A 21247-nucleotide genomic window follows, 5' to 3' on the forward strand; every position below is an offset into this window, starting at 1 on the left:
TGGCACCAGGGAGAGGCCAGCGTGGGAACTCGGGGCCCGGCCACTCGGGCTGGAGGTGGGCGTTTGGGGAAACACCCGGGACCTGGCCTTCCGCACTGTCTCCTGGGTCCCAGCCCCACCTCCGCCCTGGGCGCCGGCTGTTCCCAGAGGCCTGGTCCCCGCCTTCTCCCTGGGCCTCAGCATTCACTGGGGGCTAATGCAGGAGCGTTACATTAATTAGTTATTCATTTAATTTAACTTCACATTTGGTCTCAATTAAGCTTAAAGTGTTCTTCCTTATAGATGTTACAATAGCACTTGTAATTAAAAAGCAATAACTCTTCGCATTTCTCCTTTAGCGATCCACTGGGAGGCCGGGCTGGCAGGGGGCAGGGGAGGGAGGCGGCAATGGAAAGGGAAGGGAAGGGAAGGGAAGACGCTCTGGGTAGATGCAAGCTCGGGGAGGCTGCCACTGAGACTGACGTTGGGGGAAGGAAATTCTTCACATGCCCAGAGTGTGGGAGTGGGAACCGCCAGAACTGGAGAGCGATACTGGAGATAAAGAGGTGCACTTTGTATAACGAGGGGTGGGCTTGGGAGAGGCTGGAAGGTGGAGGGTGGAAGGAGGCACCCCTTGGAAAAGGAGGATGGGTGCATGCATTGGTGGGAGGCAGAGCGGTGCCCCATCCCCCCCGAGCGGTCATACCCTAACTCCCAGAACCAGTGAACCCATTGTCTTAGGAGGCAAATGACACTGCAGATGTGAGGGAGGACTGTGAGGTCGGGGGGGGGGGGGGGGGGGGCACCCTGGGTTTTCAGGGCGGGGCCCAAGGTAATCACACGGGCTCCTTAGACACCAAAGAGGGAAGCAAGTGTCCAGTGTCAGATAAGAAGACGCTGGCTTTGGAAGAAACCGGAAGGGCGCATCGGAGGAGGAACGCGGGCAGCCTCCAGAAGCTAGAAAAGGCAAGGAAACAGATTCACCCCTAAGGCCTCCAAAATTTTTATTTTAGCCTCGTGGAACCCAGATTTCTGGCCTCCAGAGCTGTGAGATCATAAATCTGTATTGTTCTGAACCACAAAGGTTGTTGAAATCGGTTCCAGCAGCAATCGGAAACTATGACGTGTTCTTCGTGTAAAACGAGGGCAATATCCGTTTGAAGACAGGAAAACTGAAGAAGTCCCCAAAGATGAAAAACAGTGCCACGTGTCACTCCTCCGAGTTCTCTGACAGCAGGAATGGGGCTGTGTGCATTGCACATCCTTACGATACCCGACAGGATGATGAAAACCAGGAAAAGGAACTTTATCCTTCTGTCCACGGTGTTGGGCACTGGTTTTGATCCCTGCTGTCATTTCTTAGGCCCCAGGAAACTGAGGCAAGGGTGCGTGTTGGGGTGGGGATTTCGAAACATTTTTTCTTCCCTGGAGCTACCATGATCTGCTGGAGACAAGAGATGGAGAAACAAGCACATTCGTGGCTTGTGGCTTTGATCCTCCCATTGGCATCTCTGAAAACAAACAAGTATAATTTTGCAGGGTGGACAGCGCCTTAGAGAGAGATTGCTGTGCAAGTCCTTCTGACAGCTCAGCCTAGGAGCTGCCCATGTGTATCGCTAAGCAAGAAGGAAGTCAACATCTAACAGAGCAAAGACCTTCCCCAAACCCATGTGATCAGTGAACTTGTCTCTGAGGCCCCATGTGGTGTTTAGCGGCTCTGCCTGGATTCCTGGCCAATCTCCAAGGTTCTAGATTTTCCACTAGACTCAGTGGCTTCTCCTCGGTATTTCTGTCAACGGGATTTGCATCTCTTGACCTTGGCCCCTCCTTTCTCTTTGTTTTCATTTTACGGAGTAAGTCCTCTGTAGACGTGAAGAGCTTGGCTGGAGCCAAACTGTCTGCCTCCTCTTTAAACCCTGGCTAAGTGGCCTCGAGCAGAGCACCTCCCCGCGCTGGGCCTGCTCCCCATCTGTGAAATGGGGACATGAAGAGTGCCTACGTCATAGGGTTGCTATGAAGGTTACAGAATACTTACAAAGCACTTAGAGAAATGTCTAGCACATGTTTGCTAAGCATAATACAAACTGTGACTTCTGCATGTGAAAAATGGAATATTTCCAAATACTGGGATGGAAATAGAGATCAGGGATTGAACTCCATGAACTATAGGACCCCTTCCAAACCTGGGTTTTATGCCCATGAGAGGATAATCAGCATTTTTTTAAAAATTCACTCCCATGTGGTTCTGGTTCCCAACATCTGGAAACTTGCTCCTCCGTTAAGTAACAACAGCCACATCCTTAAAGGTGTAGGCCAAGAAGTTATGATTAAATGCTTAGGAATTCCGTAATGAAGCTTTTATCATTTTGGGGATATGGATTAGGGAAACGGTGGGTACACATAGCTAAGAAACAGTATTAACCAATGGAAAGATAAGGCGTTTGAAACCCAAAAGCGATCTTTAAACTATCTGAGAAACGAGGTATGGGGGATCCTGGCGTCCAGTTCGAGCCCCTCTACTGACCAGCGTATCTCTCTGCCGGTCTCTCACGTCAAATTGTGGCAGGTTTTTTACACATTGAATTAAAGTCAAAGTAAAACAGAAACACTTCAACTGCAACAGCAATGACATAGTTTATTTTTTTAAAAAAGTTTGTCTTAAAGAACACAATGAGAAATGGAGGACTTTATGTTAGAAAATATTTAAAAGTAATTTGGGTGCCCTCCTCCCGGGACAGAGTTAGGAAGACTGTCTAGATGCCTCCGAGGCCAGTTCTCAGATCGGCTCACTCTACCAGGACCGATGCTATATACCCAACAGCAATGCGAAGGGTTGAATGCAGGGCAATGGGAGTGTGTGCAGCAGGCGTGGGTAGCTATGCAGACCCTAGTGACTGAACATCGGTACAATGATTTTGATGACTTTATAAATTAAATATCTGATATCGGGCATCAGTAGAGAATGTTAGCTTAACTTTCATTTTTATGAGACATGTAAGGAACTTGTCAAGAAATTACCTAGGGCTTTTTACTGGCTTGAGATTTCTAAAACACAATACACAGCGCCGCCTAGTGGAGAGGACACATGTCTGCACGGGGGGTGGGGGGAAGGAGGTGCCCCGCTAACTTAGCTTCTGTCTGGACAGAATTGTAAAAGGCTATGAATATAGCCTGTTCTCTCACACAGAAGCCCTGATTTGCTCTCCTCCTCTACCTTACAAACAGTAGGGATCACTGCAGTCTCTTTGCCACGGGATCCGACTGGGTAGGCAGTGGTATAGCAACACCTGCTCCATGGCCATTGATCAAAACATGGTGACAGGGGACATTAAGATAACCCCTGCATGCCCTAACCGGTTTGGCTCAGTGGATAGAGCATCGGCCTGCAGACTCAAGGGTCCCAGGTTCGATTCCGGTCAAGGGCATGTACCTTGGTTGCAGGCACATCCCCAGTAGGGAGTGTACAGGAGGCAGCTGATTGATGTTTTTCTCTCATCGATGTTTCTAACTCTCTATCCCTCTCCCTTCCTCTCTGTAAAAAATCAATAAAATATATTTAAAAAAAGAGATAACCCCTGCTTTAGCTAAGGGACAACCTCCAGGGAGGCCATATGCACAAGCGGTGCCCTATCAGACACTGCCGGTAGGGTGCCCACGTAGACCTCTCCATGAAATTCATTCTGCGCCCTCCCAGCCTTTTACTTCTTATCCCAACCCTGTGCAGTTTTGGGAGGTGGTTGAATACGACTGCTTTGCGTATGAAGGTGGAAAGTAATCTGTCATTCATTTCACTGTGGCCGGTAGCTACGGACAGGATCTATAGAAGGCAGGCTGAGCTAAAAAAATATATATATACTTGGTTCCAAGTATGATTTTTGCCCTTCACACACAGCCTGCCATTTACATCTGTGAAAATAACAACAACTGGCCGGGAAGGAAGTCAATTTCCAACCTTCACACATTTTTCTCCACAGAAGTAGTCGCCCAAAACGTCGTAACCGTTATCCATTGATCTAAAGGTCGGACAACTTTGCTGGGGAATAAGAAAGACGGAAACCTACACGTTTTCCCAGACTTGCGTTTTCAGCAAGTCTCTCGGGAGAAGGTGCCAAGAGGCAGCCTGTGCTGTTGGGAGTCACTGGGCTGGCTCAGCGACTCCGCACGGACTCGCCAGAAACTGCCGGCTTCGGTGGGATGTCCAAAGGAGCCACCCGGCCCCACTCCCCTCAACATTTCCACATCCACATCCTCGGTTTCCCTTCAATCTGCTGGGGTGTGTGTGGGGGGGGGGGGCGGGGGGGGGGGCGGCGAGAGATATTTGTTTCTTTTCTTACCTAAGGACTCTAGGCCAGAAGGAAACCATTTCCTTTGAAACATTCGGTGGCCAAGCTATATCTCTGCAAAGTTTTTCCAAACTGAATATGATAGAGACAGTTCAAGGGCAGGGATACTGCGCCTGGTCCTCACCAGCCCGTGACCCCCAAAGTCACCAGTTCTCTCCACTCTTAGTTTGGAGCTGAACCCCCACTGGGTGGCAGGGCTGGGTGACAACAGGATGCGGGAGGGAAGGCAGAGGAGTGGCCCTGACTGCCTCCTCTCAGTCCAAGTCCACAGAGCTCAGCTGTTTTCAGTCCAAGATGGGCCTGGAGGGGGTGGGGGTTGGGGGATAGCACACCTGCGTGCACCCTGGGCACTATGTGAAGTTGGGCACGTTACTTAATCTCTTTACGCCTTTATTTTTGCTACTTTAAATTGGGGGTGATAATAGATTGTTGTTAAAATTAAGTAAATTCCATTTCAAAGGAACTAGTGTACTGCTGGCGTATAGCATGTACCCAGTCAACATTCTCTTTCCAATGTGTTTTCTGATTCTTTAAGCCGGGAGATTCTTCTTCAAATGGCTCAAGGGAGTCAGGATGAGATTCAAAGTGGAGCCAGCCAGGGTCCCTCTATTTAGTGACACATTCCACTTGGCCTAGGATCTGAGACAGGTATGAAGTTATATCTGATCCTGGGAACACATCCCTCACCAGCTTCGGAGAAAGGGCTACCAAGATGAAACAAATGACGATAACCCCAAATGGACTCACTGGTGATTAAATAAGGCACACAAAGGCCACCAAGTCCTGGAAGAAAGAGAATCCAGAGATACATAGCAGCAAGACAAACACTCAACACTTCCACACCCTTTCACTAATCCCCCACGTAAACCCGAAATGCACAAATACTAGATGTGGGGAGCTGTGGTGAGTTTGCAGCAAGAGCCAGTCCTGGGTTGGTATGTGGGCTCTCTTAGAGCAGAGGGAAGCGACACTGTTGCCGGAGAATTCTGTGGCCGGACACACACAGAGTGGCCAATAACACCACCTGAGTAGTTTTCCAACTCATCACAGTAAAGTCACCTTTTGAACGCTGGGTGCCTTTCCTTCCCACATGACCCCAAGCTTACGTCTAAGGATTGTGTGCGTTATCAAAAGGACCAAATTCTCTCACTTACTGGACAGCAGGAGCCAAGCCTGCCTTTTCCTGAAATACCCTTATTGCCGTCCTGGTTGAAAATCTCCTCTAAGCGGATCAGTTACTATTTCCCTTACAGATCAGATGGGAAACCTGGGTACAGGTGTTAGGAAGAGTGCAACATCCCTCTCAAGCTGGTCAGAATCTACCTCCAAAGAGACAATTTTTAAAAATATATATATTTTTATTGATTTCAGAGAGGAAGGGAGAGGGAGAGATAGAAACATGAATGAGAGAGAATCACTGATTGGCCACCTCGAGCACGCCGGGAATCAAACCGTGACCTTCCGGCTCGTAGGTCGATGCTCAACCAGCAGCCCCGCGTCTGGAAGCCAGGACTCAAGGGATCTGTCTTAGCAATGAATGGATTTCCCCTGATCTTAAGGCACGAAGGCGATCAAAACAAGGCTCCAGCCCTAACCGGCTTGGCTCAGTGGATGGAGCGTCGGCCTGCGGACTGAAGAGTCCCAGGTTTGATTCCGGTCAAGGGCATGTACCTTGGTTGCAAGCACATCCCCAGTAGGGGGTGTGCAAGAGGCAACTGATCGATGTTTCTCTCTCACTGATGTTTCTAACTCTCTATCCCTCTCCCTTCCTCTCTGTAAAAAATTAATAAAATATATTAAAAAAAACCCACAAAAAAACAAGGCTCCAACCAGTGCCCTTTTGCTCATGAGTAACATCCAAGTGAGGGAGAGGATGGGGTCTTAGTTCCGTGAGCAGCGCTCAGTAGGACCTCAGTGGTTTGGCATAGATTGGCTCCAGGATGTGATGAGTTAGGACCAAGAAGAGAGCTCCGAGGAAGACAGCTGTGAGGCAAGCCAGCAGGACGTAGCGACCAATGAAGAAGGCATCCACGATCTGGAGAAAGAAACATCACAAAAGAAGTTACTGTCCCTTCAGCACCCAGCTGTGCTCGTCAAAAATCGCTGGTGACTGGGCCCAGAGTCTGTTCGTATGTGTGACTTCCAGTAACATCCTGCCCTGGGTCTCCTCTGTAATTGGTCAAGAAAGAACATTTTCTTAACGCCCTGAGCCGGAAGTGCAAGATAAGGAAAGAATGAATGAAGTACAGGAAACAGATGGCTTCATTTAGGAGATCTGTAAACACAGTGAAGACCCCGGACAAGTTCTTTATGTCCTGGAATCATATGTGATGGTATCCAAAAGCATTTGTGAGAAGCTTGCTTGGTCTTAGAAAGGCTCATTTTTGTTAACTTTTTATTAGAGAGAATTTTAAACATGCATAAAACTGTGACAGCATAATAAATCCCACATACCCCAAATCCCAACCCCAAAATAACACATTGCCAACTGTGGAGGGTTCATCTTCAAAGTGAAAAGGTGACTCTTTAAAACGTTCATCTGAAGAGTTCTGAACCCTAACATTCATACCCAGCATTCCCAGGGTTAGGGAGAATGGCCATTTACCCGAGATACTAAAGCACTAAGGGGATAGGTAGATCATGTGCCCCAATCATACAGGTGGCTGCTTGGCAACCAGTCATGCTTGAGGCCCCAAAGCTGTTAGTCTTCGCGGACAAAAACCTATAATTAGCGTTAGCTCTACCCACTGGTCTCCTGTCCGCTGCCAGCGCTCTACTCTCTCCAGATCCAAATGGTGGTGCTTAAGTTTGGGCAGGAAAAAAGAAATTTAATCTATAGCCCTAATGGAACAGCTACACAAACCAAGAGACTGGGTGACTTCACAGATTCCAGAAGCTTTGAGAAGCCAGTACCTCGTAGAGAATCCCAAATATTTAAAAGGTGAGTGGGGTACACAGAACAACACTGCAAGAATGTCCACAGCTTAATTTTCAAAAATTGGGGATGTGTTAGATTACATGGCAAAGCAGAATTAAGGTTGTAAGTGGAACTAAGCCTGCTAATTAGCTCACCTTAACATAGACAGGTTAGCCTGGCTGACAGGCGGGCCCAGTGTAATCACAAGGTCCGCATAAGTACAGGAGGGAAGCCAAGTCCGAGAGGTGTTACCTTCCTGACTCTGAAGAGGGAGCGAAAGACCCCCGGCCAAGGGTGACCCCCCGAAGCAGGAAAGAGTCAAAAAACAGTCTTTCCGAGAACCTCCAGAGAGGGATTCAGCTCTTCCAACCCCTTGGCGTTACCCGAGTGAGACCGATTTTGAACTTCTGGCTTACTTTTAAGATAACACATTTGTGTTGAAAGCCACTGAGTTTGTGGTCATTTGTTACAGCAGCCGTCGGACAGCGACAGTACAGGGGCCACTCACCAAGCACCTGTCAAGTCCGAATACTGCTGCGATCGCTGAGACCCAAAGACACTGCGAAGCAAGGGCTGCTCCGGAGACACCCCCACAGCCAACGCAGAACAAAGGTCAGTCTGATCAAACAGCTTTAACACAACTTTGACCTTGGCTCCAGTATGAACAAGTCTCCCCCGGGCTACATGTTTGCTCGTTCGACACGTTTCACTTTTTAATTAGCCAATTAGCAGGCCTTGGGTGGAGAAGGCCCAGGCCATGTATTATTGATAGGTATTGAGCCAGGCTGCTGCCGGACCGGCTCTCAGAGCCCGAAGATGAGAACTCCAGGCCGCTGGCCATGCGGACGAACATCTTCTGCTCAAACCCCGTGCTCCTCTCCCGGGTCTGCAGGTCATATGACAGGACAGAGGGAGTGACTGTGAACAGTGCTTGCTCTGTGCCCTCTCCCAATATTGGTATCTGCAGCCGTCCAGAAATCAGCAGCCTTCATCATGCTCCCTCTTTAGGTCAGGGAAGCCGAGGTGGGAGCTACCCCAGCTCACACACAGTACTCACACCAGCAGAGTGGTTTGAAACGCTGACCAAAGAACTTAGCACGGATGAAAATAATTCCTTAAATTTTGTGGTATTATTTCCTGGGAGTTTTCAGAACAATTCTCCCCCCTTTTGCCATGATTAGTCCTAGGAAGAGTTGGAAATACAGTGGGGCCTTGACTTACGAGTGTCCCGACTAACGAGTTTTTCCAAGATACGAGCAGTCTCTCGGCCGATTTTTTGCTTTGAGTTGACAGAGTAATTTGAGTTAACGAGCTCCTTAACGAGCTCTGTCACGGAACGAATTAAACTCGTAAGTCAAGGCCCCACTGTATGTGCCAATTTTGGTTCAGAATGATATAATTTTGTGTCCTGTTGTAAAATGTCAAAATAGTTACTTATGAACTCTCTGTGATGGCCCCTAATAGTCTTGAGTCCCCAACAATGAAAGTTTTGAAGACAGAGCTCAGCTTCAATCCTTGCTCTGACTCCTTCTATTTATGTCTGACCTTGGGCCAGTACTTTTACCTCTTACAGCCTCAGTGTCCTTATCTATAAAATGGGGATAGTAACAGTACCTACTTCATGCTACTTCGGGTCATCCAGGGGTTTAAATGAGATCATGCAAACAACGTGCTTATTACAGGACCTTGCACACAGTAATCCCTTAAAAAATGTTAGCTATTATCACCATTCCTGCTTAAGAAGTTACAGTGGAGGTTGAAAGAAGCTGATAGAAGGAATAATGGGACATAAGAAGCCAATACCATTAAGATGGCAGGGGTCTGAGAGCAGCTGTGCAGGAAGAAGCCAGGGCCCCAACCAGGAATGAACCAGAAGGGGGAGAGTGTCCAGGGATGGGCTATGAGAAAGATGTGAAATCCTCTCTGAGAGGTGGTGCAAGCAGGTACGGTTCCAGGAATGAGGACCAAAGGAACGCCCGGAAGACTGAGTGGTGAGCTCATCTATTGGAACGGCTTCCTCACTACTCTTCTCTATGAAAGGTGTATTCTTCACGTCAGAAATGGAAAAATTCAAACACACGGAGGCAGAAAAGCGTGCCGCTCAGCACCTTGGGGGCACGGCAGAAGGTTAGGCCCAGGGTCCGAGTTTCTGAGCCCAGGCAACCTGGAAGGGACACTGTGATGTCAGGAGCAGGTCTATTCCTATTCTTAACTCACTTTTCCTCTCCCTGCCCCACAGCAGGAGGTGGGTTTCAGACGGTGCTCATTCATCTGGATGGGGACTCTGAACAGGATTCTATTCCTGGGTGAAGGGCGGGGAAGCTAAACCTCCCCCGAGCTTTCCTCATTCTCACTTGAACTTTACAAATCTCCTAGCCCTGACCGGTTTGGCTCAGTGGATAGAGCGTCGGCCTGCGGACTGAGGGGTCCCAGGTTCGATTCAGGTCAGGGGCATGTGCCTTGGTTGTGGGCACATCCCCAGTGGGGGGTGTGCAGGAGGCAGCTGATAGATGTTTCTCTCTCATTGATGTTTCTAACTCTCTATCCCTCTCCCTTCCTCTTTGTGAAAAATCAATGAAATATATTTAAAAAAAAAAATCTCCTAACACAGCTCAGCCCACCTGACATCAGGGGACGCCACAGGGCAGGAGTGAGGCCCAGGCCAAGAGGAACAAGAGTTACAACTTGGGAGGCAAAATAAAAGCGACCGTCTTACCTTCATCTCGACCTCTGGGGCTGGGGTCTCACTGGCGCGGGGGAAGAGCAACAGGACTGCCGTGATGAGCAGAGCACCGAGGAATACCAAAACCACGGAGAACCTGGGGTCAAAGGGCAAGCGTTACAGCACGGCTTACGGTTTCCTCTCTGTCAGTCGGGCCCGATGGGCTCTTCCCTGGGACCGGCTGTCCACGCTGCCTGTAAATTTAGAAATGTTTTCATCCCAAAGCCCTTCTTCCATCGCGGTACCAGCTGGACGCATTCCTGTTCATTCCGTCATTCTAAGCTTCCAAGAATGGGAATTGCGCGTTTTCCTTTTTGCCTCTGCAGAGTCATAATCACAAAAAACCAAAGTGGCCCCTCCCTCACCCCAGTGTCCGTGTTTGTTTTGAGAGCAGAATACTCGAGCAAAGTATGTGACTCGCTGCTTTACCCCCGGCAGTGGCCAGGGAGCACAGAGCCACAGTGTTGTGTCAGCTCATAGCCTCTATCCTGAGGCTGGTGCCTGATGGAGAGCCGGTCATTATCAGGGTCCCTGGGCCCAGGCCTAGAGCTTAGGGACTGGACCAAGCATCGGCCACAGGCTGAACAATGAAGAAACTCACACATGCACAACCCCAACGCTTGGTGCTTATGACACAAGGTGCAAATGTGCCAATAGTTACAGAGAGGATCTTCTGAATTCTAAATGTGTTATGGGCACCGGCGATTTTGCTCCTCATTGTTTTACCGTGGATTCCCGGGGGGAGAGGGCGCCTTACCTGGTTGCACCGGAGGCTCGGGACAACACCGCACACAGCAGCAGCGCCAGCACCCAGACCAGAGCTAAGACGAAGACGCCGGTGCCCACGCCGAGCACAGTGCCGGCCACCTGTGGGGAGAGGAAGCCTGAGACCTGCATTCACCCCAGCCCTGGGCCAGGGCAGGACCAGGTGTCCTCTCAGCCCCCAGCCTGCCCACCTTCTGCGCACTCCCGGGGTACATGAAAGCACTCAGCCAAATACAGAAAAGTCCAAACTCATAATATAAAAAGATGTCGATATGCATATGTACATATGTATAAGTAGGAATAAGTCCAACAAAAGATGTACAAGATTTTTATAACAAAACTTATAAAATTGTATTCAAAGATTTTTTTTTCCAAAGACCTGAATAGAAAAATAAAACAGACCCGAATGGAGACATAACCCATGTTCCTATTTGGGATGGTTCAACTTGAATAGATCTTAATTTTCCTTAATCTATCAATTCAATGCCATTCTCACCAAAAAAACCCTCAAAATAATATTTTTTGTGTGTGGAACTCGAAAACCGATCCTAAATTCATATGGAAGAGCAAAAGCCCAAGAATAGCAAAAACAATTTTAAGAACTAGGATGGAAACTTGCCTTTCTTGTTACCAACTGCCACAAGACACATTATAAAACCAAGGTAATTAAAACAGTGTGATGGTGGCATAAAGACACATGGACCAGCAGAATAAGATAGAGAACCCAGAGCCAGATCCAGGCATTTATGAGAGCTTTGTTCAGGACAGAGTTGGCTTTAGGATTCAGTGGATTTCATAGGTGGTGCTGGGACAGATGATTATCCAATCAGAAAATAATAAAATTAGATCTCTACTTTAAATCATGCACAGAAACCAATTTTAAATGGAAAGTAATTCATTATAAAACAGCATATGTTTAAATATACAAATGTTCGGGCTGACTACCCTAGAATACGTAATGAAGTACAGCAGTCAGATGCTTGCACCTAAACTTAGAATCACCATGAGCGGAAAAGTACAAAATGCAGGCTGATGCAGGTGCGTTGGATGGCAGCTCAAATACCACGAGCTGGGCTGCCTTCAGTTATGTGAATTTTCTAGAGTGATGAACAACTCCTGTTAAAGTTCCAAACCACAAATAAGTATCATTTCCCCTTGATTTACATTAGAGTTGCATTCCTGGAAATTTTAACTATGTTCCACTCTGCCAAAAAATACATTATGTTTGTCCAAAAAAATAAAGTTAGATTTAGGCTCCGATGATACATGAGTATCCTGTGGGACACTCCAGAGTTGTACAGGATGCAGGACAGTTCTTCACAGCGAGGGCTGTCTGTGCATCGCAGAATATCGAACAGCCCGGGCCCTGCTCTGTAAACCCCCAAAGTCACAATAATACTCAAATAGGCCCCCATACATTCCAAAATGACCAAGGAGACGTACCACCCCTTTGGAGAACCACTGTTCTGGAAAAACACACGCACAAAGAGACACGGGCAAGGATGTTAGTTTATCATACCAAAACATCTGGAAAAACCTAAATGTCCATCAATAAGAGAATAGATGCAATATTACATACTCATACTGAACACGAAATGAATAAACTTGATCTATCTGTATTGATAAAAATATATCTCAGAAATAATGTTGAGTGACAAAAGCAAGCTGCAAAATGAAGCCCATAGTATAATAATACTTGTATTTTTAAAATGTACAAAAAACCCAATACCAATATATATTGTTTATGATATACTATATACTATAAAAGTATAAAAACATGGGCATGGATAATGCATAACAATTTCAGAAGAGTGTTTGCCTCTGGGAAGGGAGGGAGGAAGGGGAATGAGGCCAGGAAATAGATCAAAAGGGATCTGAACTAAATCTGTGATGTCTTATTTCTTTAAAATATACAACTTAAGCCGATGTGCCAAAATGTCAATGTTTTTTTATCTAGTTGGTAGGGCATAGGTATTTGTTATACTACCCAGTGTAATACTATTTTTGATAATTTTCAACAATTTTTTAATTTTAAGAGGTAACTGGAGGCAGGGTGCATATGAACTGAGATCAGAGAACAGAGATTTGTGACCAGTTGGGATACTATTGCAGTTCTCTAGTTGAGAGATGTTGAGGGCCAGAACTCTGTCTTAGCTGTGGAGATGGAAAGGAGTCTAGGTCTAGGGTGAAGGCATCAGAAATGAGGCAAGGTTGTTTTTTTTTTTTTTGCTCAGCAAAAGAAAACATCAACAAAATGAAAAGCCAACCCACTGAATGGGAAAAAATATTTGCCAATGACACATCTGATAAGGGGTTGATATCCAAAATTTATAAAGAACTCGTGCAACTCAACACCGAAACACAAACAAATAATCCAATTAAAAATGGGCAAAGGACCTGAAGAGATAATTCTCCAGAGATGATATACAGGTGACCTATAGACATATGAAAAGATGCTCAATATCACTAATCATCAGAGAAATGCAAATTAAAACCACAATGAGATATTGCCTCACACCTGTAAGAATGGCTATCATCACTAAAACAACGGACACCAAGTGTTAGCAAAGATGTGGAGAAAAGGAAACCCTGGTGCACTGTTGGTGGGAACGAGGATTGGTGCAGACACTATGGAAAACAGTATGAGCCCTAGCCAGTTTGGCTCAGTGGATAGAGCATTGGCCTGCAGACCAAAGGGTCCTGGGTTTGAATCCGGTCAAGGTCACGTACCTCGGTTGCAGGTTCCTCCCCAGCCCGGAACCTGGTCAGGGCTCGTGCAAGAGGCAACCAATCGATGTGTTTTTCTCATTTGGATGTTTCTCTCTGTCTTTTCCTCTCTCTTTCACTCTCTCTAAAAATCAGTGGAAAAAATATCCTCGGTGAGGATTAAAAAAAAAAAAAAAGAAAAGAAAACAGTACAGAGGTTTCTCAAAAAAGTAAAAATGGAACTGCCTTATGACCCAACGATTCCACTTCTGGGTATATATTGGAAGAAACCTGAAACACTGATTCGAAAATACATGCAACCCTATGTTCACTGCAGCATTATTTACTATAGTTAAGCTATGGAAACAGCCCAAGTGCTCATCAGTAGATGAGTGGATAAAAAGGTGGTGGTACTTATGTACAATGGAACACTACTCAGCTATAAAAAGGAAGGAAATCTTACCTTTTGCAACAGCATAGATGAACCTGAAGAGTATTATGCTAAGTGAATAAGTCAGTTAGAGAAAGACAAATACCACATGACTTCATTTATATGTGGAATCTAAGGAACAAAACAAACAAACACAAAATAGAAACAGACTCATCGATACAAAGAACAGACTGATGGTTGCCAGAGGGGAGAGGAATTGGGTTACTGGCTGAAAAACGTGAAGGGATTGAGAAGTACAGATTGGTACTTACAAAAGAGTCATGGGGATGTGAAGTACGGCACAGGGAATATAGTCAATAATATTTCATAACTATGTCTGGTGCCAACTGGGTACTGGAAGTATCAGGGGGAACAATTTGTAAAGTACCGTATATGACTGCCTAACACTATGTTGAATACCTGAAATTAATACAATAATGTTGAATGCAAATTCTAATTGAAAAAAAAAATTTTAATTAAGAAAAAACAGATGATGCAGGTTTCCTGCTTGGTTGACTGAGCTCTTGGTACTACGCTTAACAAGATACTAGTTAAGTTTAATTTGCTGCTGTTTTGGATATTACTACACACAAAAACCTGTAAGACTCGGACCAACTCGAACACCTAGAATACAGGGCAAATGGTAATGGAAGCCCATCGTTAGAAATACTGCCCATCAGTCTGCACAAAATCTTAGGAGTTCGTGAGATACTGGGTTCAGTATATGGTCTGGCTTTAAAGTAATGAGATAAATATCCCCAAACTCTTAGAAGAATGAAGCTCAACACTTTATAACCAAGCTGTACATGTCCTCACTGAGTGTGAAAAGGAAGGGCTGGATGGAGCACAGGGTGCTATTGCGGGGAAGGAGTGAGCATGCAGTCACTTTACCTCGGCAATTCAGTGTGTTTTAATGTGAATAATATATTATTTCCCACACTAGAATAGATACATTATTGAATAAACGTTGATTTAAAATAACAAAAACAACAGCGTTTTCACTTAATGTCCAGGGCCTTTTCAAACCTTTTTTGAGGACTGATGGTCTAGCCAACCTGGGTCCCAGGGGAAGTCCATTTACTGAATGTCTGTGGCATTTAAAACAGGTAGATTGGCGATGGAATAAAATAGCCGGTCTAGCCCTGGCCCGTGTGGCTCAATAGGTTGGACCACTCGCGGCCAGGTCAGCGCCCCGCCTCCCGCCCCGCCTCTTCCAGCCTCCTCTGGCCCAGCCTCCTCGGCCCAGCTCCCTAGGCTCCAGCCTCAGCCGTTCTCACCTCCGCCATCCTCTCCGCTGCAGGAGGCCCCACTCCTCACCTCCTCCCTCCTCCTTCCCACACCTGGCCGTCCCACTGGTTTCAGCGTTGGTCTGCTCCTAACGAATCACAAAAGGGCTTTCATCCAGGCTCAGCCAGATTCGCTAATCAGCGCCCCTCTTTCAACGTCCAGCTTCCCCTCATTTGCCTACGCTCGCCGTGGCTCCAGGCAGCGTGGTGGGCGGGCACGTCGCACCCCGTTACTCCCTCCGATTGGTTGGAGACAGGTCGGTCCTGGGACCCCCGCCTTAAGCTCCATTGGGTAGAAGCAGTCCAGGCTCCGCGCACGCCCCACCACGCATTGTCTGTCAATCACACCATCCCCTAGGTAACCTGCGGGCTCATTGGCCAGTCGCGCCTGAGGGCGGGTTGTAAGTCGGGGAAGAGCTTCTTTCCCGCCACCCCTCGCTGTTACTAGGGGAGACTTCAGTGTCTTGCGGAGGTGCGCAGGGTTCCGGCAATCCTTTCCTTCAGGTCCAAGTGCGGAGATAGGTACAGCCGCCTGGACATTAGTGCCTGTTTCGGGGTCTGAGCTGCACCTCAGTTCCTGAGCCAGTGCGCGCCGGTGGGCAAAGCAGACGTGGCCTCAACAGGGGGGACAGGCCCAGTTACTGAGGGTCCTTCATGCTCCCGGAGAGAACCGAGTACGGCGCGGTCGCTGTGATAACATCATGTTTTCACGTAGTCTCCCCTCGCCTTATTTTATGTGGCCGTATTCTTCCGTTATTCTTATGAAGTAGACTGTGGCGAGGCTCATTCTCCCCCCGGGAGAGCACTGGGAGGGGAGGCCACGGCCGGTGGAGTGAATCTGCCGTGGCCACACCTCCAGGCCTCCGTCCCCGGAGCTGACACACGCTTTCAGCCAGCGGCTCTGAATCCAGCTGCGAACTGAATTGAAACTTGCCATGATTCTGTCGCGAGGCTGTAACTTGTTAGACCCAAAGATCCATAAACCAGACTAACTAACCAAAGGAAGTAGGACAGAGCATGCACGCTCCACTGCCGAGCCCGGCAGGGAAAACAGAAAGCAAAACAGGACCACATGTGAGAGCTCTAGGATTCGAACCCTCGACCGCACACACCGTTCTGAAATATCATGAAGCAAACGATCCAATCCTGGGACACCACATCTTTTGATTTAGGGCATCCAATGCTGAATCACAGCTTTATGAGTGAGATTGAAGACGATGGTTGAACGCCACTGAATGTACGTCTTAAATTTATTCTACTTTAAAAAAAAAATATCGTTGAAAGTATTACATATGCCCCCGCCCCCCCCCCAATATTGACCTCTTCTTGCCCGCCCCCGCCCCACCCCCCCACCCCAGGCCTTCACAATAGTCTGTGTCCATGGGTTATGCATATTGATTGATCTCTTTCCACCCACCCACCCACCTTCCCCTGCCTTCCCTCTGAGTATTCTACTTTCAAAGTTTCATTTACAGTCATATGCACAACCACTGATTTCTGATGTGTTTAACAACTTGACCTTCCGTGGACCAATGAGGAGCTCTGTGGTTAAGAAAGCCATTATTTTGATTAATTCATTTGCTTGGAATTGAGTGTTAACCGTAGCTAAGCACTGGTAGGAACTGTGAGGATTACAAAAGAAATACCGTGTGACTCCTGCCTTAGTAGCTCGTGGTTTGCTAATGAAGCAATTGGAAGATGCTTTAAAGCAAGATATAACAAAGGGCCAGACTTATAGTTAATGGCTCCAAATAATAATAAGGCTTCATATTTACAGAGCATTTAGTAGTTTTCAGAGCACTTCTTCACTTGTATTATTTGGGTGAAATATTGTTTTGGTCAGAGTTAATGTGGCTCTTCATGGTATAGGTAGAACTAATGCTGTGCCCTGGCATTTGGGTAGGAATGGGAAAGGTGGAACAGAGGTGCAAGGGAGACCAGGGAGAGAAAATAGTTTGAGCAAGAGGCTGAGATAAGAATGAGCACTGAGTATTTGGGAAATAATGTGGAAACTGGTCCAAGCCAGAGTGGAGACAGATAATGGAAAATAACATTGTGTGGACCAACCAGTCAGGACCAGTTCTGAGCCCTTAATGTTTTTGGGGAAAGTGTTCAACATTAGAGTGTGGGATAGTTAATAATTTCTAATGATCAAACTGACTTAAGTTAAATTATAAATTAAGAATAGGGCATGAGCCCAGCCGGTGTGGCTCAGTGGTTGAGCATCGACCTATGAACCAGGTGGTCACGGTTTGATTCCCCGTCAGGGCATATGCTCAGGTTTCAGGCTCCATCCTGGTGTGGGACATGCAGGAGGCAGCCAATCAATGATTCTCTCTCATCATTGATGTTTCTTTCTTTCTCTCCCTCTCCCTCTCAGAAATCAATAAAAAAATAAAATAATAATTTAAAAAATAGGGCATGAGTGAGGAGGCACTCCAAACTTCTTACAACTTCCTGACTAGATATAGCATTTTGGGTTTTCTCTCTTATAAGATGGTATCCTCCCCTCAGACGCCACTTTTAACTCACTCCTTAACCAGGAAGAGGAGTTAGTTTTCTGATTAGATAATGCTATCCTACCCTCTCATTTAAATTGAAAGAAGTGCTGTCACCATACCACTCCATCTTTTGCCATCTTTTAATCAAAGTTCACTCTAAAGAAAATTTATTATTTGACTATCCAGTCTTTCTCTTTTAAGAAATTGTCTCCTGCCCTAACCGGTTTGGCTCAGTGGATAGAGCGTCAGCCTGCAGACTCAAGGGTCCCAGGTTCGATTCCCATCAAGGGCATGTACCTTGGTTGCGGGCACATACCCAGTAGGGGATGTGCGGGAGGCAGCTGATCAATATTTCTCTCTCCTTGATGTTTCTAACTCTTTATCCCTCTCCCTTTCTCTCTGTAAAAAATCAATAAAATATATTTAAAAAATAAAAATAAAAAATTGTCTCCTGTATGCCGTGTTACACGGTGCCTCTCCACATTGCTCCACATCCCTGCCATATATGTATCACTCACAGTGTACTACCTGTTCAGTGCACATAGGTGCCATATAGGTGTACATTTCTTTAATTACAATTTTCTCTTAAACAAATAAAAAAATCCAAGCAACGATAACTATAAATACCACTATCTAATTTCCTCTCTCTCAAATGTGTAAAGTCATTGTTGTGCTGTCTGGTAGAGAGGTAGGGTAACAAAAATGAGGTTATTGCCCTAGCCGGCTTGGCTCAGTGGATAGAGCCTCAGCCTGTGGACTGAAGGGTCCCAGGTTCGATTTCTGCCAAGGGCACATGCATGGGTTTCGGGCTCTATCCCCAGTAGGGGGTGTGCAGGAGGCAGCTGATCAATGATTCTCTCTCATCATTGATGTTTCTCTCTCTCTCTCTCTTTCTCCCTTCCTCTCTGAAATCAATAAAGAAATATATTTTAGAAAAATGAGGTTATTAGGGTAATGGAGTACAAGAAATGATTGCAGGGCAGATAAAGTTTTCTTGTTCATTTTATGGTTGTCATAACTTTTTCTGACAGGGAGCCCTGAATTTTTGGTATACATTTTCTTATGTGATTATTTTTGCATTTCTGCAGGTACATTCTGAAAACGTGCCTAAAACTTAGTAATTATTGGTATTTAGCTGAGACTCAAAAGCTGCCATTATTCTGCTAAATTAGGAAACTGAGTAAACAGAAATCCTCTCTCCCTCCCGCCCCCAGTCATATTGTCAGTAGTTACTGATTTTCCAGGTCACCCAAAATTACCACCATGATTTTCTAGATTATAATATTCACCTTATGCTATAGAACCGGGGTCAGCAAACTATCGTGTGTGGGCCCAATCTGGCCTGCCATCTATTTTATGTATGCCCTGCAAGCTAAGAATGATTTTTACATATTTAAATGGTTGGGGGAAAAGAAAAATATGAAATTACATGAAATTCAAATTTCGGTGTCCATAAGTCAAGTTTTTCTGAAGCACCAGCATGCTTGTTCATTAGCATATTGTCTATGGCCGCTTTCACTTTACAATAGCAGAGTGGAGCGGGTAGTAAAGAGACTGTATGGCACATATGACTACAATACTTATTATTGGGTCTTTAAGAAAAAGCTCTGATCCTTGCTATCTTAGAGACTGCTAGTGAATCAGACCCCATGGAATGTTGGAACTGAAACAGACTTTGGAAATCATGCAGTGTTAATTTTTTTTTAAATCTCACATGGATAGAGATAATATCAGTGTGATTGATAAAAATCTCACCTTCTTGCCTAAAATCACATAGTCAGTAGTAGTAGACCTGTTCTGTTGACTCAAGGTTTCTTTCATATATGTTGTTTCTTCCTTGGGGTGAGATAGGTCTGGAAGCAAAGAGAGTCATCAAACATTGTCCTGATTTTGATCTGATGTCTCATCCAGATGAATACACTGCATGGTAACCAATTGATGGATACTTGGACTTTCATGATTTCAGCCAATATGTGTTGTCTTCTATTTCCCATTTTTCTCATTTCTCAAAAGGTGTATGGCCATCATGAAAAACTTTCTTTTACTCACTTTCTCTCTTTTCCCAAATCTGTCTCCTTCATCAAAGGAATTCAGAGGTGGCTGATTTTCTGTTCCGGTTTAAGGTTCTTAAGGGAAGTGAGGATGGTTAGAAAGGCATAGGATGCAGATTTCACTCTGCAGTCCAGGGATGGGCCATGTGTGTGGAGAGGGGAGCGGGAGTGTCCACAAACCCACTGGTGAGTTTAGTGTATATACCCATATGTGGGTTTTTCTGGGGAGGGTATCCATAGCTTTCCTAAGATTTTTAAGAGGCCATGACCTCAAGAAGATTTGGAACGATAGATATATAAAAGATGTATTTGGGGGAGACTGCTGCTCAGAGGTGTGGTGCGGGAGACTGATCTGGGTTCTACGGTAAGACCTCAGCTGATATGCGGGAAGAGCTCTTCGCCCACTCACATCAGCCCACCTAAGTTTTTTTTTTTTACCTTCTCTGCCACTCATAAAGGTGATAAAAATTCATCAGATTCACAAAGCGGTTGAAGTCAGATGGTGATGAAATCCCAGCATAATTGTCACCAGAGAACGTTCTGATTAATAGAAACTGCAGAGGAACTAATTTTATGAAAATAGCAAACGGGATTGTTTTAGCTGAAGCAAGCTGGGAGAGCGGGTGCTGATGCAAACAGCTCCATTGTGCGGTGCTGACAGCTCCAATCTGGCCGTTTATTTATTAAATGTCTTTCCGCTGTAAATTATTAAGCCTGGATTCTGCGAGACGAGGGAGCAGACAGAATAAGACAATAGAATGGAAAGCAAACCTGGACAGCTCCCTTCAGCATTATTGCAGCATGGTGTCATGTGAAAGCCTCTGCCTCCCTGGTTTAGAGAAGTAGGATGAATTCCCTCTTTCGTGGGGCTCAGAAATGGACAAGACAAGTAACATGCTTTGATTTCTAAATTATTTGCCAGTTATCACAAATCAAAGTGTCCTTCAGGGAAAATTTAACCAGTTGGCTCAACAAGTAGGAGTCAGGTATTTTGTCTATTCTCTGAAAAGGCTGTTTTGCCCAAACAAGGAAGAACTTGGTCTACCTTAACATTAGCAAGTACCAAATGAAATGTTTTAGGGTGCTCAGTCACCAGAAAATTGGGTTCATTTGGCCTATTTGATAGCTAGAAAGGTCTTTCATGCTGGGAAGGAGTTCTAAGATCTGTTTTTAAAACTGAAGAATGGAAAAGGCCTGGTGGACAGACAGTGGAATTCTGATTATGCGCATCGTCATTTGAAACGCTGGAGTCCTGGTAAATGGGGAGGGGGGGGGGGGGAGTTGGTTTTTGTGAATCTTAGGCTCAACGTTTAACCCTCTTTCTGAACAGCATAACAGAGGACAGGGGGCTTCACTTTTTGCCAAGCACCACCTCCTTATTTGCTCGGGGCCGGTAGTCATGTACCATTTATGGAAGCTTGAGAATAGGTCATGCATTCATCATTTGTTTATTCGTTTGACAAATATTTGTACTGAGTATTCCTGTGTGCCTGGAAAGTGGGGATAAAGAATGAACAAAACAGCCCTGCTCTCATGGAACTTACATT

At 45.9% G+C, this 21247-nt stretch overlaps 2 protein-coding genes across 3 annotated transcripts in view; one reads left to right on the plus strand and one right to left on the minus strand.

Annotated features, from left to right (window-relative positions):
* Window positions 1-5644: 5644 nt before the first annotated feature.
* On the minus strand, window positions 5645-15197 carry TMEM218 (transmembrane protein 218). 2 transcript variants are annotated; one of them, XM_070399203.1, is made up of 4 exons: window positions 15140-15197; window positions 10719-10828; window positions 9956-10058; window positions 5645-6357 (listed from the first exon to the last, which is right to left on the minus strand). In XM_070399203.1, the coding sequence occupies exons 1-4, from the start codon at window positions 15146-15148 to the stop codon at window positions 6223-6225; spliced, it is 357 nt and encodes a 118-aa protein (XP_070255304.1). In that variant the 5' UTR covers window positions 15149-15197; the 3' UTR covers window positions 5645-6222. The 2 variants fall into 2 exon arrangements, with proteins under 2 accessions (XP_070255304.1, XP_070255303.1); XM_070399202.1 differs by lacking the exon at window positions 15140-15197 and adding an exon at window positions 13896-13952.
* A 1135-nt stretch (window positions 15198-16332) lies between these two features.
* Window positions 16333-21247, plus strand: part of PKNOX2 (PBX/knotted 1 homeobox 2) — a 283014-nt gene continuing 278099 nt past the window's right edge. The window contains exon 1 of the mRNA XM_070399663.1: window positions 16333-16385. The gene's annotated coding sequence lies outside the window, so the exon portion shown is untranslated. The remainder of the gene's footprint in view (window positions 16386-21247) is intronic.

Source organism: Myotis yumanensis, unplaced genomic scaffold (genome assembly GCF_028538775.1).
Source record: "Myotis yumanensis isolate MYYU_CA2020_CCGP unplaced genomic scaffold, mMyoYum1.0.hap1 SCAF_19, whole genome shotgun sequence".
NCBI lineage: Eukaryota > Metazoa > Chordata > Mammalia > Chiroptera > Vespertilionidae > Myotis > Myotis yumanensis.